This window comes from Chiloscyllium plagiosum, unplaced genomic scaffold, assembly GCF_037043375.1.
Source record: "Chiloscyllium plagiosum isolate Xiang-an unplaced genomic scaffold, Cpla_swu_hap1 HiC_scaffold_1, whole genome shotgun sequence".
Classification (NCBI taxonomy): domain Eukaryota; kingdom Metazoa; phylum Chordata; class Chondrichthyes; order Orectolobiformes; family Hemiscylliidae; genus Chiloscyllium; species Chiloscyllium plagiosum.
In genome coordinates, this window is record NW_028270139.1 from 40,924,858 (window position 1) to 40,936,943 (window position 12,086).

At 38.0% G+C, this 12,086-nt stretch overlaps 2 protein-coding genes across 2 annotated transcripts in view; one reads left to right on the forward strand and one right to left on the reverse strand.

Annotated features, from left to right (window-relative positions):
• Positions 1–610, forward strand: part of LOC122552553 (placenta-specific gene 8 protein-like) — a 55,764-nt gene extending 55,154 nt beyond the window's left edge. The window contains exon 5 of the mRNA XM_087986273.1: positions 412–610. The gene's annotated coding sequence lies outside the window, so the exon portion shown is untranslated. The remainder of the gene's footprint in view (positions 1–411) is intronic.
• The window catches only part of cops4 (COP9 constitutive photomorphogenic homolog subunit 4 (Arabidopsis)), a 65,459-nt gene that overhangs the window by 6,168 nt on the left and 47,205 nt on the right, over positions 1–12,086 (reverse strand). The window contains exon 9 of the mRNA XM_043695242.2: positions 1,339–1,423. Within this exon, the coding sequence (XP_043551177.1) occupies positions 1,339–1,423 (85 nt within the window). The remainder of the gene's footprint in view (positions 1–1,338; positions 1,424–12,086) is intronic.

Below are 12,086 nucleotides of genomic sequence, written 5' to 3' on the forward strand. Positions count from 1 at the left end.
ACTTCTCAATGTCCATCCAAACCTTGTGACATTCAACAGAATCACGCAATCTAACGTAGATTCATGAACATGTGCTTGTGCAATCTTCTAGAAGCTAGAACAAGTAAATCCCAAGGCAAGAAAGGTACAAACCAGTAAACTTTATTTCATACTACACAAACATATACAGCAATAGAAAAGATTTGATGTCCTTAATTCAAAATGGTACAATGTGTTCATGTAATAAAAAGAGGAATATTTCTAAGCTTCCCCACCTCAATCGGTTATCTTGATTGTCTGAAATACAGTAACTTGTAACTTTTGTTCTTTACTCTAAATTAGATCTTTTGTAAAGATTAGTCTTGTAGTTTCCAGAATTTTAAATCTGACTGTCAACTTGTTTTCTTGTTATTTTTGTCTCTCTCATCACAGACTACAACCACAAGCTCCCATGACAAAGGAATTCCTGACCTGAAGTGCTTGCCATTTTCAGTTTTTGGGGAAAAAATTTGGAGATTATTCTGTGAAAAATGCTGTATTTGTTCATTTTTTTCTAAATTAACCAATGTAAATATACTTTAAAAGTTCAGCATTTATATATAACTCTTTTCAATAAAATGCCTGATGTCTTTCTTGTGAGGGGTACTTTCTGAATATTCAATTCGATTCATAACAGATGGGAATTTACTGCATTAAAAACAGTAGGCACGGATGTCAGTCATACACTGATTTATTATCCTATCAGATTGAAGAAGTTGCCCAGATCTTGTTCTGATAACAGTGATGAAACTATTGGCATGTCAAGAGATCTTAGAGGGTGCAAACATGCTTTGAATAATTCAGGAATTTGGAGTTACTGCTAAAAGGTTTACATTCCTCTAAAGGATGCACTTTAGAGATTCCCACAGGCTGCAATTTCTATTTCAACCTTGAATTGTTGAGAACTTTCACTTCTACTCAGTTAATCCTACCATAAAAATCCTTTAAAATGTCACATCTTGTTGGATAAAGTGCAACTGAGTTTTAAATAGCATTCAACCGTCAGAATTTCTGCCAAACACCCTTGGTAACCTTGAACAGTTAATTTTACATTTGTGGAATATAAAATTTCCTAACAATCATCAAAAATTGACATATACATAAAATGAAAGTATTCTTAAAGCCTGTTGATCTTTGCTTTTAGCTGTTTTCTGCTAAACTTAAACTACTGTTGAGGCAAAGGTGAATCGCATGATATTTGTGTCCAGACTATTCAGGTCAGTATCTGAATTTAAACTTGCAAAATTCTCAGTGTTATGAAAACTCAAATTATGGAAGGAGGAACATTTTCAGAAGATAAATGTTTACAGAAGTACTTACTCTCAAAGTGGACAATTCCATCAATCTGATCAATAAACCCATTCATACGACCCTCAGTGATCATCTGAGAGGCAATTTTTTCTGCCTGGTGGGAAGAGACAAAACCAAACAATTAAGCCACAAACAAAATATTATGGAAATCTGAAATAACAACAAAACGTGCTGGAGGTGCTTCTGTGGAAAGAAACATTTCAAATAGATGACCATTCATTGGAACTGTATATAAATAGAAATGTATGAGTTTTAAAATCAATGTATCAGGGAAGGACCTCGACAAACAAAACAGAAGGTCTGGGAGGAGTTGCCATAATAACTGCGGCCAAATAGATTGGTTGTATGGTAGAGGCAGAAACATGAGACACGAAAGGCTGCACAGCAAGCACCTGAATGGTACATGAAAGGGGAAAGAAGACAAGGTCAACCTCGCCTAACAAAATATGGAGGAAAGAAACAGTCAAAGACGCAGGATAATCATCTAAAGTTGCTGAATCCAGAGTGAGACCAAAAGGCTTTATTTCTGTCCAATTATAGGATGTGAACATCACAGGCTAGCCCAGAATTTATTGCCCCCGAGAAAGTGTTGTTGAATTGCCTTGTTGAACCACTGCAGTCCATGTGGGGTAGAGCACCATGGCTGCACTGTGCCAAGTCAAAAGATCAGGTATTGTCCCTTGCTACTGCATTAAGCTTCACTGGACACCATAGCAAACCATGGACAGAAAGGTCAGCCTGAGATCAAGGTGGAGATTTAAAAACAGGAAACTGGAAGTTCAGGGTCACACGTGAGAACTGCACAAAAGTGTTTGGCAAAGCAGTAATCCAGTTTACAATGAGTCTTGCCAACATACAGAAAAGAGTATCTTAAAATGCTGTTTCACTTGGAAAGTGTGTTTGGGGACTTGGATAGTGAGAATGAAGGACAGTGTTGCATCTCTTGTGCTTGCTTGATAAGGTGCCTTAGGGAAAGAAGGACATATTGGTGTGACTGAGCGGTAGAGTAGGGTGTACTGGAGGAAAACGTCTGCATGGAATTTGAAAGCAGAGTGCAGGTATTTGGTGATGGCATCATGCTGGAGCTGCAGAAATGGTGGAGGATCATGCGCTGAATAAAAATACTGGTGAGCTGGAAAGCAAGGACAGGGGAAACCTGCCATGATTCAGGGACGGAGGAAGGGGCGAGAGCATAAGTGCATGAAAAAGATTGGAAATGGTGGTTGGGAATTCTTGGTTGAGAAAAAAGGGGGCACGGGACCAGAAAGCTGCATCAGAATAGATGTGACGGTAACGGGCAAACTGGGAGAATGGAATACTTGCAAAAAGCAGGATTTGAGTAAGTATAAAGTATGTGGGAATCCTTGTGTTTTTAGTAAATAACAATTGGTGTCAGAAAAGTTGAGTCAGGGAAGAGTCAGACTGGACCATGTCAAAGTGAAGGAAGAGGAGATTGTGGAAATTGGAAGTTTTATAATGTTTTCCAGTTTACAGCGAGAACGAAAGAGACATCAATACAGTTGTCCATGTTCCAGAAGAGGAGATGGTGGTGGGACTTTGATTAGGACAAGGATAACATATTTCCACATATCCCACAAAAAGGATATTGGGATCCACGTGGCTACCCATCGCCAAACTTCTATTTGGAGAAAGTGAATGGGGTTGAAGGAGATGTTGTTCAGAGCTGACATCAACTTATAGTATTGGACATTCAAAGTGAAGACTTTATGGTTAAGTTCAGGAAACTGGAAATGTTGAATTGACATAGAAGAAAAAACGAGTTGAGATTGGAAGAAATTAGATCAGGACAGGATCAGGATGAAAGAATGAACCAGAGAAAGAAAAAACAAGAGAGCAGTCTTGTTTGTGGCTTTGGGGAAAAGATAGAAGAGGGATATTCAGACTTCAGGATGATGCAATTTGAAACTGTAGAGGGAAAACCTCCAGAGGACATGACGTCAGTTACGGCCCTAGATACAATGGCTTGATGTTGGTAATGAGGTAGGAGGAAGTGTTAGCATTCAGTCCCTGCAAGGTAAAAGTCAGGAGACTAGATAACAACAATGCCATTCTTGTCAGTGCTTTTCACAATGTAAAAGGATTGAATCTGAGAGAATTGAGTGCAAGTACAGCAAGTGATGGTTAGTATCAGCCGAGAAATTGACATGACCAATATCATGTCAGCAGTAAAAACCAAAAGAACTGCAGATGCTGTAAATCAGAAAAAAAGGAATTGCTGGAAAAACTCAGGTTTGGCAGCATCTGCAGACAGAAAGCAGTGTGAACATTTTGGGTCAAGTGACCCTTCCTCAGAACTGATGTGCCTTTACAGATGCTACCAGACCTGCTGAGCTTTTCCAGAAATTTCTGTTGTTGATCATGTCAGCAGTTCTTGACAAAAAGATCTCGAGGCAAGAGGACAAAGAAGGAGGCCCAGGCGGACGGAATGCAGGAGGGTTCCATTAACAATACAGATTCCTGGTCAAAAACGTGGGCATGTATGGGAAGATTATTGGAATGATACTGAGACCTTTGCTGAGGGCAAGAAGTTCTGAGTCAGAGTGGGCAAGGTCCAAACAAATCAGCATATCAATTAGGAGGAATAAGCCATTTGAGTTCCTCAAGCCTGCTCCAACATTCAGTAAGATCATAGTTGCAGTCAGAATTCCACATTCCAACCAATTCCAAAGTCAAGTCACACGCAAAGAAAATATTTCTACTTGTATCCATCATAAATGGACGATCCCTTAATTTTAAATTGTGTCCCCTAGCTCTGATGTCTCCTACAAGATGAATCATACTGTCAACAACCACCTTGTCAAATTCCCAGATTCTTATATATGTTTCATTTCAATTATTTATCCAAACATTTAATGGATACAGGCTTAGCCACTCCAACCTCTCTTCATAAGACAATCCTCACATCCGAGGAATCAGCCGAGTGAACGTTTTCTGAAATGATAACGTATTGCGCTCTCCTTTCTTAAGGAGAACTAAACTGTACATAGTACTGCAGATGTCAGCTCACCAGTGTCCTGTAGAACTGCAGAAAAACTCTACATTTATATTCCATTCCTCTGCAATGAATGACACGATCCTTTTTACCTTCTTAATCTCTTGCTGTACCTGGCTATAACGCTTGTGATTCATATACGAGGACACCCAAATCCCTCAGTACCTCGGTAACTTCTCTTCAGTCTGCCCAATTTTTGCCCACCCTCTTAACCTATCCATACTACTTTCCAAACTTGGGTCCTTTTCACAACCTACTATCTTACCTTTCTTTGTATCATTGGTAAATTCAGTAATCCATCCAAATTTATTATCCCCCATATCAGGAGCTCTCATTTTCTGCAGTAACCATGTCAAATGCTTTTTGGAAATCAAAGTGCAGCAAGTCTACAGATTACTCTTTATTTACAATGCGTGTTACTTCCTCAAAAGAACTCCAATAAGTTGGTCAAATGTGATTTTCCTTTCACAAATTCACGTTGACTCTGAAAATCTTACTGCAACTAAACATTGTGCCCTGTTTTACCCTCAGTGACATATTTCAGAATTTTTCTAATAGCAGATATTAAACTAGTTGTTTTGTAGTTTACTTCTTTCTGTTTCCCTCCTTTCTTGGGTAGAGGAGTCACATTTGCTATTTTCCAATCTGATGTGACATTTCCAGAGCATAAGAAATTTGGGAAATTTACAAGTAATGCATCTATTATCTCAGATAACCATTAACTTATGATTTTAGAAATAAGTCCATCAAGACCTGGGGAATCGTACAGCACAGGAGAGGCACTTTGACCCATCAAGTCTGCTCTGACAAACAACTACTGTAAATCTACACGAGCTCCACTTTCCAGCACATGGCCCAGAGCCTTAAATGTACATTTTAACATTTACAAAGTTTCCCACCTCAACTACTGCTCCAGACAAAGCATTCCAGATTCTGACCACACTCTGGGTGAAAATGTATTCCTCAAGTCTCCTTTAAACCTCCTGCCTTTCACCCTAAAATTATGTCCCCTTGTTATGACCCTTCAACTAAGGGGAACAGTTACTTTTTATCCACCCTATCCGTACTTTTCCTAAAGATTGTTTCTGTTTTAAGTTCCTCCCTTCCACGCATCTCATTTCAAAATTATTTTTATAGTGCTACTTGTATCCTCTACAGTGAGGATAAATACAAAATCTGTTGAATTTCTCTGCCATTTCCATAAATTCTGCAAACACTCTCTAGAGGACCAATGATCACTTTATGCATCTTTTCCAAAAGCCTATTGAAATTCTTACTCTGCTTTTATACTTCTCGCTAGCTATCCACCTTACACTAAATTTCTCCCTTCTTACTAATCTTTTAATCATATTTTATTGCACATTATAATTTGACAAATCATCTGACTAACCACTCACCTTTACGGAATGATATACCTGTTCTATCAATTTGATTCAATCTTTAACTTTGTTAGCCTCATGCATCCTTCCCTTAGTGTCCTTTTTTAACACAGGAATGTTTTTATTGAGTATTCTGAAATATCATAAATCCTGTCACTGCTTCTTTACAGACTTATCCCTTAACCAGTTTTGCAGTTCATTTTACTGGTTTTATCTTCATATCCTCATAACTGCCCTTATTTAATTTTGAAGTCTTAATCATAGATGCACTCTCCTCTCTCTCAAATGGAATGCAAAATTCAATCATATTAAGATTGGTACTACTGTGATTCAGCTTTACAAGGTCACTTGCATTATGAACATAATAATAGGCAATGCTTGACAGTGCGTGAGAGGCAGTAGGGGATAAAGGATGGTGACTGGGGGAAGAAACAGGGCTGATGCATTCATCTGATTAGCCCATAATCCGAAATCACAGAAGGATTAAAAAAGATTTTCTTAAAAGTGCCAAATGACAGAGGATGAAAAGAAAACCAAGGGCAAGGATACCTGTAAGGTACGGTAAGTCAGTGTTTCAGATTAGTTTAGATTACCTATAGTGTGGAAACAGGCCCTTTGGCCCAACCAGTCCACACCCACCCTCCGAAGGGTAACCCACCCAGACTCATTTCCCTCTAACTAATGCACCTAATACTATGGGCAATTCACCTAACCTGCACATGTTTGGACTGTGGGAATTTACTGGAGCACCCAGAGGAAACCCACGCAAACACAGGGAGAATGTACAAACTCCAAACAGACAGTCACCTGAGGCTGGAATCGAACTGGAGAGGTCACATGTGGTGATGCATGGCTTCTGAGTGCATCTCAGGATGTTGCAAGAACCTAGAGGAGTTCTAGGTGTCTTGGAGAGACCAATAATAGTTTACGATGAGTAAATTTATTAATAATCATTATACGAAGGGTAGAATAAGTTAAGTAAGTTGAAGCTGGAGACAGTTACTAAGAAAGGAAATGTAGCTGTGAGAGTGGGTCTTTCAAAACTTTACTCTAGGGATGAGGGGTTTCTACTTACCCTCAAGAAGGTGAGCTGCCTTCTTGAACCACTGCAGTCCATCTGTTTGTAGATACTCCCACAGTGCTGTTAGGGAGGGAGCTCCAGGATTTTGACCCAGTGACACTAAGGAAATGATGATTTTTTCCAAGTCAGAATGGTAAGTGGTTTGGACAGTAACTTGTAGTTCCCAAGTATCTGCTGCCTTATTCTTCGTGATGATAGTGGCTGTGGGTTTGGAGGTTGGATTGTGACAAACATCTGTGTACTTGATTTTTTTAATTGAGCATGATAAGGAAATAGAAAGCATAACAGGAGCACCAGTAATAAACAGGAATACCATCGGAGAAAAGGGAACTTTCTGGTACTATAGGCAAGGGAGGTGAGAGTTCTGGTTTACAAAGGCGTGGACACATAATTCGCAAAGGGAACTAGGGTATCATTGATGGAATGATACCTTTGTAATGCTGAAAATTTAGTGATAGCATCTGGAACTGGGACAAGAAATTAATTTATTAGCTCTATTCTCTATTATCAGTAAAACAGAAAAGCCTGAACATTTGTCAATCGACAACTGAGAGGTGTTTTCAGCATATTGCAGAAATAATAAATTAACACTAAGTAATTGAGAAAACAACAGAATATTCTCATTCTTGCTATCAATTTTTTCTAGTTAACGAAAAATTGAATGAATAGCGTTGTAATATTACAGTTGCGAGAGATTCTAAGAGATTTAGTTGCTAAGCAAAGATGTTGTTTCTCATGCTGAGTATTTAGTATAAACAACAGTTAAAAGTGAAGATTATCATTTGCTGGTGCAACAATATCATTTCAAAACCACGGCTTGGAACTGTAAAAAGCCCATAGCTAAAGCTTGCAGAATTCTGATGATTTTTGTTGGTACTTGTTAATAATTTAAAGTTTTTCTAAATCTTCCTTCTGCCTGTGATCTCTAAGGAGTACATTTGGCTGTACCGTCCTCAGAGGCAGTACTTAGAGGATCAATAATTACTCTAGATTTAGTTATCTTTTAATTGTACACCACACCCAACTTTCATAAATGGCGGACATTGCTATGGAGGCCAAAGTCTCAGTTAAAGTATCAGAATTGAGCAACTTAGTCTTATTTCCTCTCTTCTAATGCTAAAAAAGTTATTTACACTCTGCCTGCAAAAGTCAGGTTCGATTCCAAATAATATCCCAAATTGTGACTAAAAAATATCAGCATCATGATGCATTTAACTGGAAGGAAAGGAGAAGCTTTGGTTGTTAGCTGCCTGGTTGATGATCTAAAGCAGGAGTGCTGAAGAACTGCTCCTTTAGTACTCCTTGTAGGCCAGGTGGAGCCCGGCATCCCTACCCATCCCTGATTATTATCCCTCCGCTCGCACAACGTTACCATGCACTCCAACTCTGATCTTTAGTTTCCCATCATTCCCTAAGTCTCAAGTAGATTTACAGTGCCCTTCCAAGTACTTGGATAGTTTTTTTGCTTAAAGCTTTGTGCCACTACTTTTCTCTCCTGCCAGAGATGCTCTCATTTTGGGTGGCTGCCAGGCAGGAGGTAGGCACACAGTATGAGGGACATGCAGACCCTGGCCTTGTTGGGTTCTTCGCCAAATTAAATACCTTCTCTCACTTTGCTAATATCAAAGTCTAAATATTTCCATAAACGTAATCTTTATTTATAATTAAATAGGAAAACCCAAACACAAATGTGATACACACATTTTATATACATACACAAAAGTTTACAATAAAGTAATCTCCCTTCATAAACAGCTGTATATTACATAAAATCTACTATTAATATAGAATTAAGTTCTGATCAAGCTGCAGAAAACTAGCTTATTTCGCTACCATCTTCAGCATGTCCCTTAAGCAAGTAGTGAAACCAAGTACCAGAACAGACCTTTTTTCAAGTTCTTGATTTTACTTTTGTCCATTTCAAAACCAACCCCTTATTTGAAAAACAACCTCATTGACATACTCAGTAATGATTCACATGTATATGAAATTACCAGAAAAAAATGCTATGATAACACTCATATTATCATTTCTTATGTTTCAGATAATATCAAACCATATGAGAAAGGAAAATGTCTTTGACATCAAATAAAGGAAATCAAGCATTTTTAGCCAATAGCTTGCTGCTAATACGGGAAGTATTCAATTTGCATTGTTTGTACAAACTTGAGGATCAGTTTTAAAATAATTATAAAGTTTCATACTTGCGCCTTTAACACAACTATTCAAATATTGCTTGTCAAGGTAAGGAATGTCAGAATTGGTACAGCATAGAAGTAATACAGAGTAAAGAACAAAAAGTACTGGAAATATTGTATGCCAGAAGAAAACAGAAGTCAACATTTTGTGTAGCCAGAGTATCTGTACTGCAATAAAAGATCACGATATACTGTTATTTGGAAACATGGGTTCGAAATTGGACAGAAACAGATGTGGCTCTAAGTTTGATTTGTATTTGCATATTGTCAAGAAGGTAAGGTACAGCTTTTGTTCATTTTGAGTTCTGAGTGTGATTCTGGGTTGCTTGGAAATTTGCTTACATAAATTTAAATGAAGTTTTAAAAACCCTTGAGGTGAACAGTTTGACACCTAAGAAACAAGGGTACGAGGAAAAAAATAGAAAAACAGACACAGAAACAAGTTATTTTAGAAAGACAAGCCATCCAGAAGGTCAGTGAGTCTTTCAGAGCAGGCCCTTCCAAAACAAGGGAGACCTTAACAGCAGCACTGTAGTTTTACTGTCTCAAAAAACAAGTCAGGGCAGAAGAAAAGAACTTAGCAACATCACTAAGAGACAGAAACAGAAGGCTGTGGAATAGTGGTTTAATGAAAGTTAAGAAATAAGTGAACTGTCTAGGCAGCATTTTAAAGGTCTCAGACACAGACGTTAACTCAAGAAATAGTATCTTGCGAATGCTAAGGCTTGCTGAAAAAAAAACAGCCGGGCTCACAGACCAAGGAATTTTAAAGTGGAAATCTTTTCAAACATTTTGAACTTTAAACTGGTGACTTTTTACTAAGGTGTCAGTATTGTAAGGTTCTTGTTGAGGATAAAAGGGTTGAATCTTTATTTATAATATTAACGAGTAGAATCAAACATATGTAGGGAAACCCGATATTAGAGCAGACTTAAAGGCTTTGTATCTTAATGCATGAAGAACTCGGAATAAGGTAGATGAATTAATGGCACAAATCAAAGCTAATCAGTCCAACAGCCACACTGAAAAAAAGTTTGATAGTAATCTATAGGATGGCATACATGAACACATGAGCCTGGATTTTGTGGTTAGACTAATAGTGAAGTAAAAGTACAGGGTAGTTTCAGCTTATGTTATTTAAAAAGCTGTGGACTGAAACGAGATGGAGTCTTGTTTTAAAAGTTTGAAAGGGTGGCTGTATGTTTTGCTACCAAATAACCTCACCTGCATGCCAGACTTAATGTAAACAACTGCTTAAACAAGCAAAAATTAAGATGTGGATTGTAGACAATTTGAAACCAAGGAGTCATGCAAATGCAGCTTTTGTTGGCAAGAAGATGGTTGGTCGAGGGACTCATGGCCAGTTACTGATGAGAAGACCTTTGTCCTGCCAACGAACAGCTTTGAACAAGTTACACTGGAACAGAAGTTTCAGTAGTGGTCTTTCTGTGATCTGCAGTCAAAACAAATAAACCTGAAGAAAACCACTCTCTCTATCTTTCCCGCAACTGTTACTGTAAGCTACAACTTTTAACTGACAGGTCAGAGTCTTTATAAAAGTGAATCAGCTACTTGTGCCTCTTGGCAACCAGTAGGAGCACCTGGGAAAAGACCACTGAAGCAACATGCTGGCCAGCAGAAGAGTCATAAAGATCATCTCAACAACAGAACCCAGGAACTGTCTTTCTAGTATATCCCCTCTGCCCATCAATTTATTTTCTTTGTTTGTTTGTCTGTGTGTAAGGGGGAGCTTGTAAGTGGATTTGAGTTTTAATTATTAGTGTTATATACCAACAGTTTTATATCTTATCATCTGTAGCTGCACAGTCATTATTGAGAATGAAAACCTGTTCTGTGCTTTCTATCACACTGGGTCTGAAAGACAGATAAATTGGGGAACTTTGCATACTTTATAAAATTGCATTTGAAATGTTGTACACCTGAAACATAATCTACTTTTGTATACATTCCCCTCTCAATAAATCCATTTCTATCAGCATTACTAATTACTTGCACCTTCCTACTGTTATGATACAAGCTAATGTTACTAATGGACAAGTCAGATCCCAGACTGAAATATGGGGTGATAGTAAAACAAGAAAAAAAGCAAAATATGATCTAAGGTGGTCCTTTACTGAAACACATTGTTGCAGATTTGGTTTTAACAATAAACATAAGTTTATTATTAAAAAGAAATGAAAGTAGATCAGGTAATTTACATACAAGGCTGAAAATGTGTTGCTGGAAAAGCACAGCAGGTCAGGCAGCATCCAAGGAGCAGGAGAATCGACGTTTCAGGCATAAGCCCTTCTTCAGGAATCCTGAAGAAGGGCTCATGCCCGAAATGTCAATTCTACTGCTTCTTGGATGCTGCCTGACCTGCTGCGCTTTTCCAGCAACACATTTTCAGCTCTGATCTCCAGCATGTGCAGTCCTCATTTTCTCCTAATTTACACACAACCCAATTTGAAAAATTTAAAAATATACGGTTAAAAAATCTATTCCAATATCACTCCAAAGAGAGTTCTCTTCTCTATCACAAATGCAAGTTTGACTTAACTGTTTATTTTAATTCCCTGAGGGTCTGATAGCCTTTTCCTTGACTAATCACAACTGAGCTTAAACATTCTAAGCTCCAAATAGCTTGAACTCAGCTTGAACTGAGTATGGCACTTCTATTTAAACAAGTATAACATACATTGAGAGAGTTTTGCTAACTGACTTGGTCAATAAACAAAAAACTTTAACTCATAACATCCACTTTGTAAAAGGGCATCTTGGCTAGCTAGCAATATTTGTATTGTATTGTTACAACGGTGGGGGAGGTGGTTACTTTAATCTCTCTACTAGCTAAAACTAAAACACCCAGAAAAGCTCCCCTCACCACTTAATCTGCTAAAGGTGTCATTGAGTGAAAGAAAACCCCTGATTTTCACTGGTAAAAGTAAAAAATAAGTTATTTTCTTAACACTACCAGTGAACACCAAACAAAAACCTTTAACAAACTTGAGCCCCCTTTTTCTTTACCAATCACTATCTGACCTCAACTCTATAAAAATGCTGCTCCAATAACACAATTATTCAGC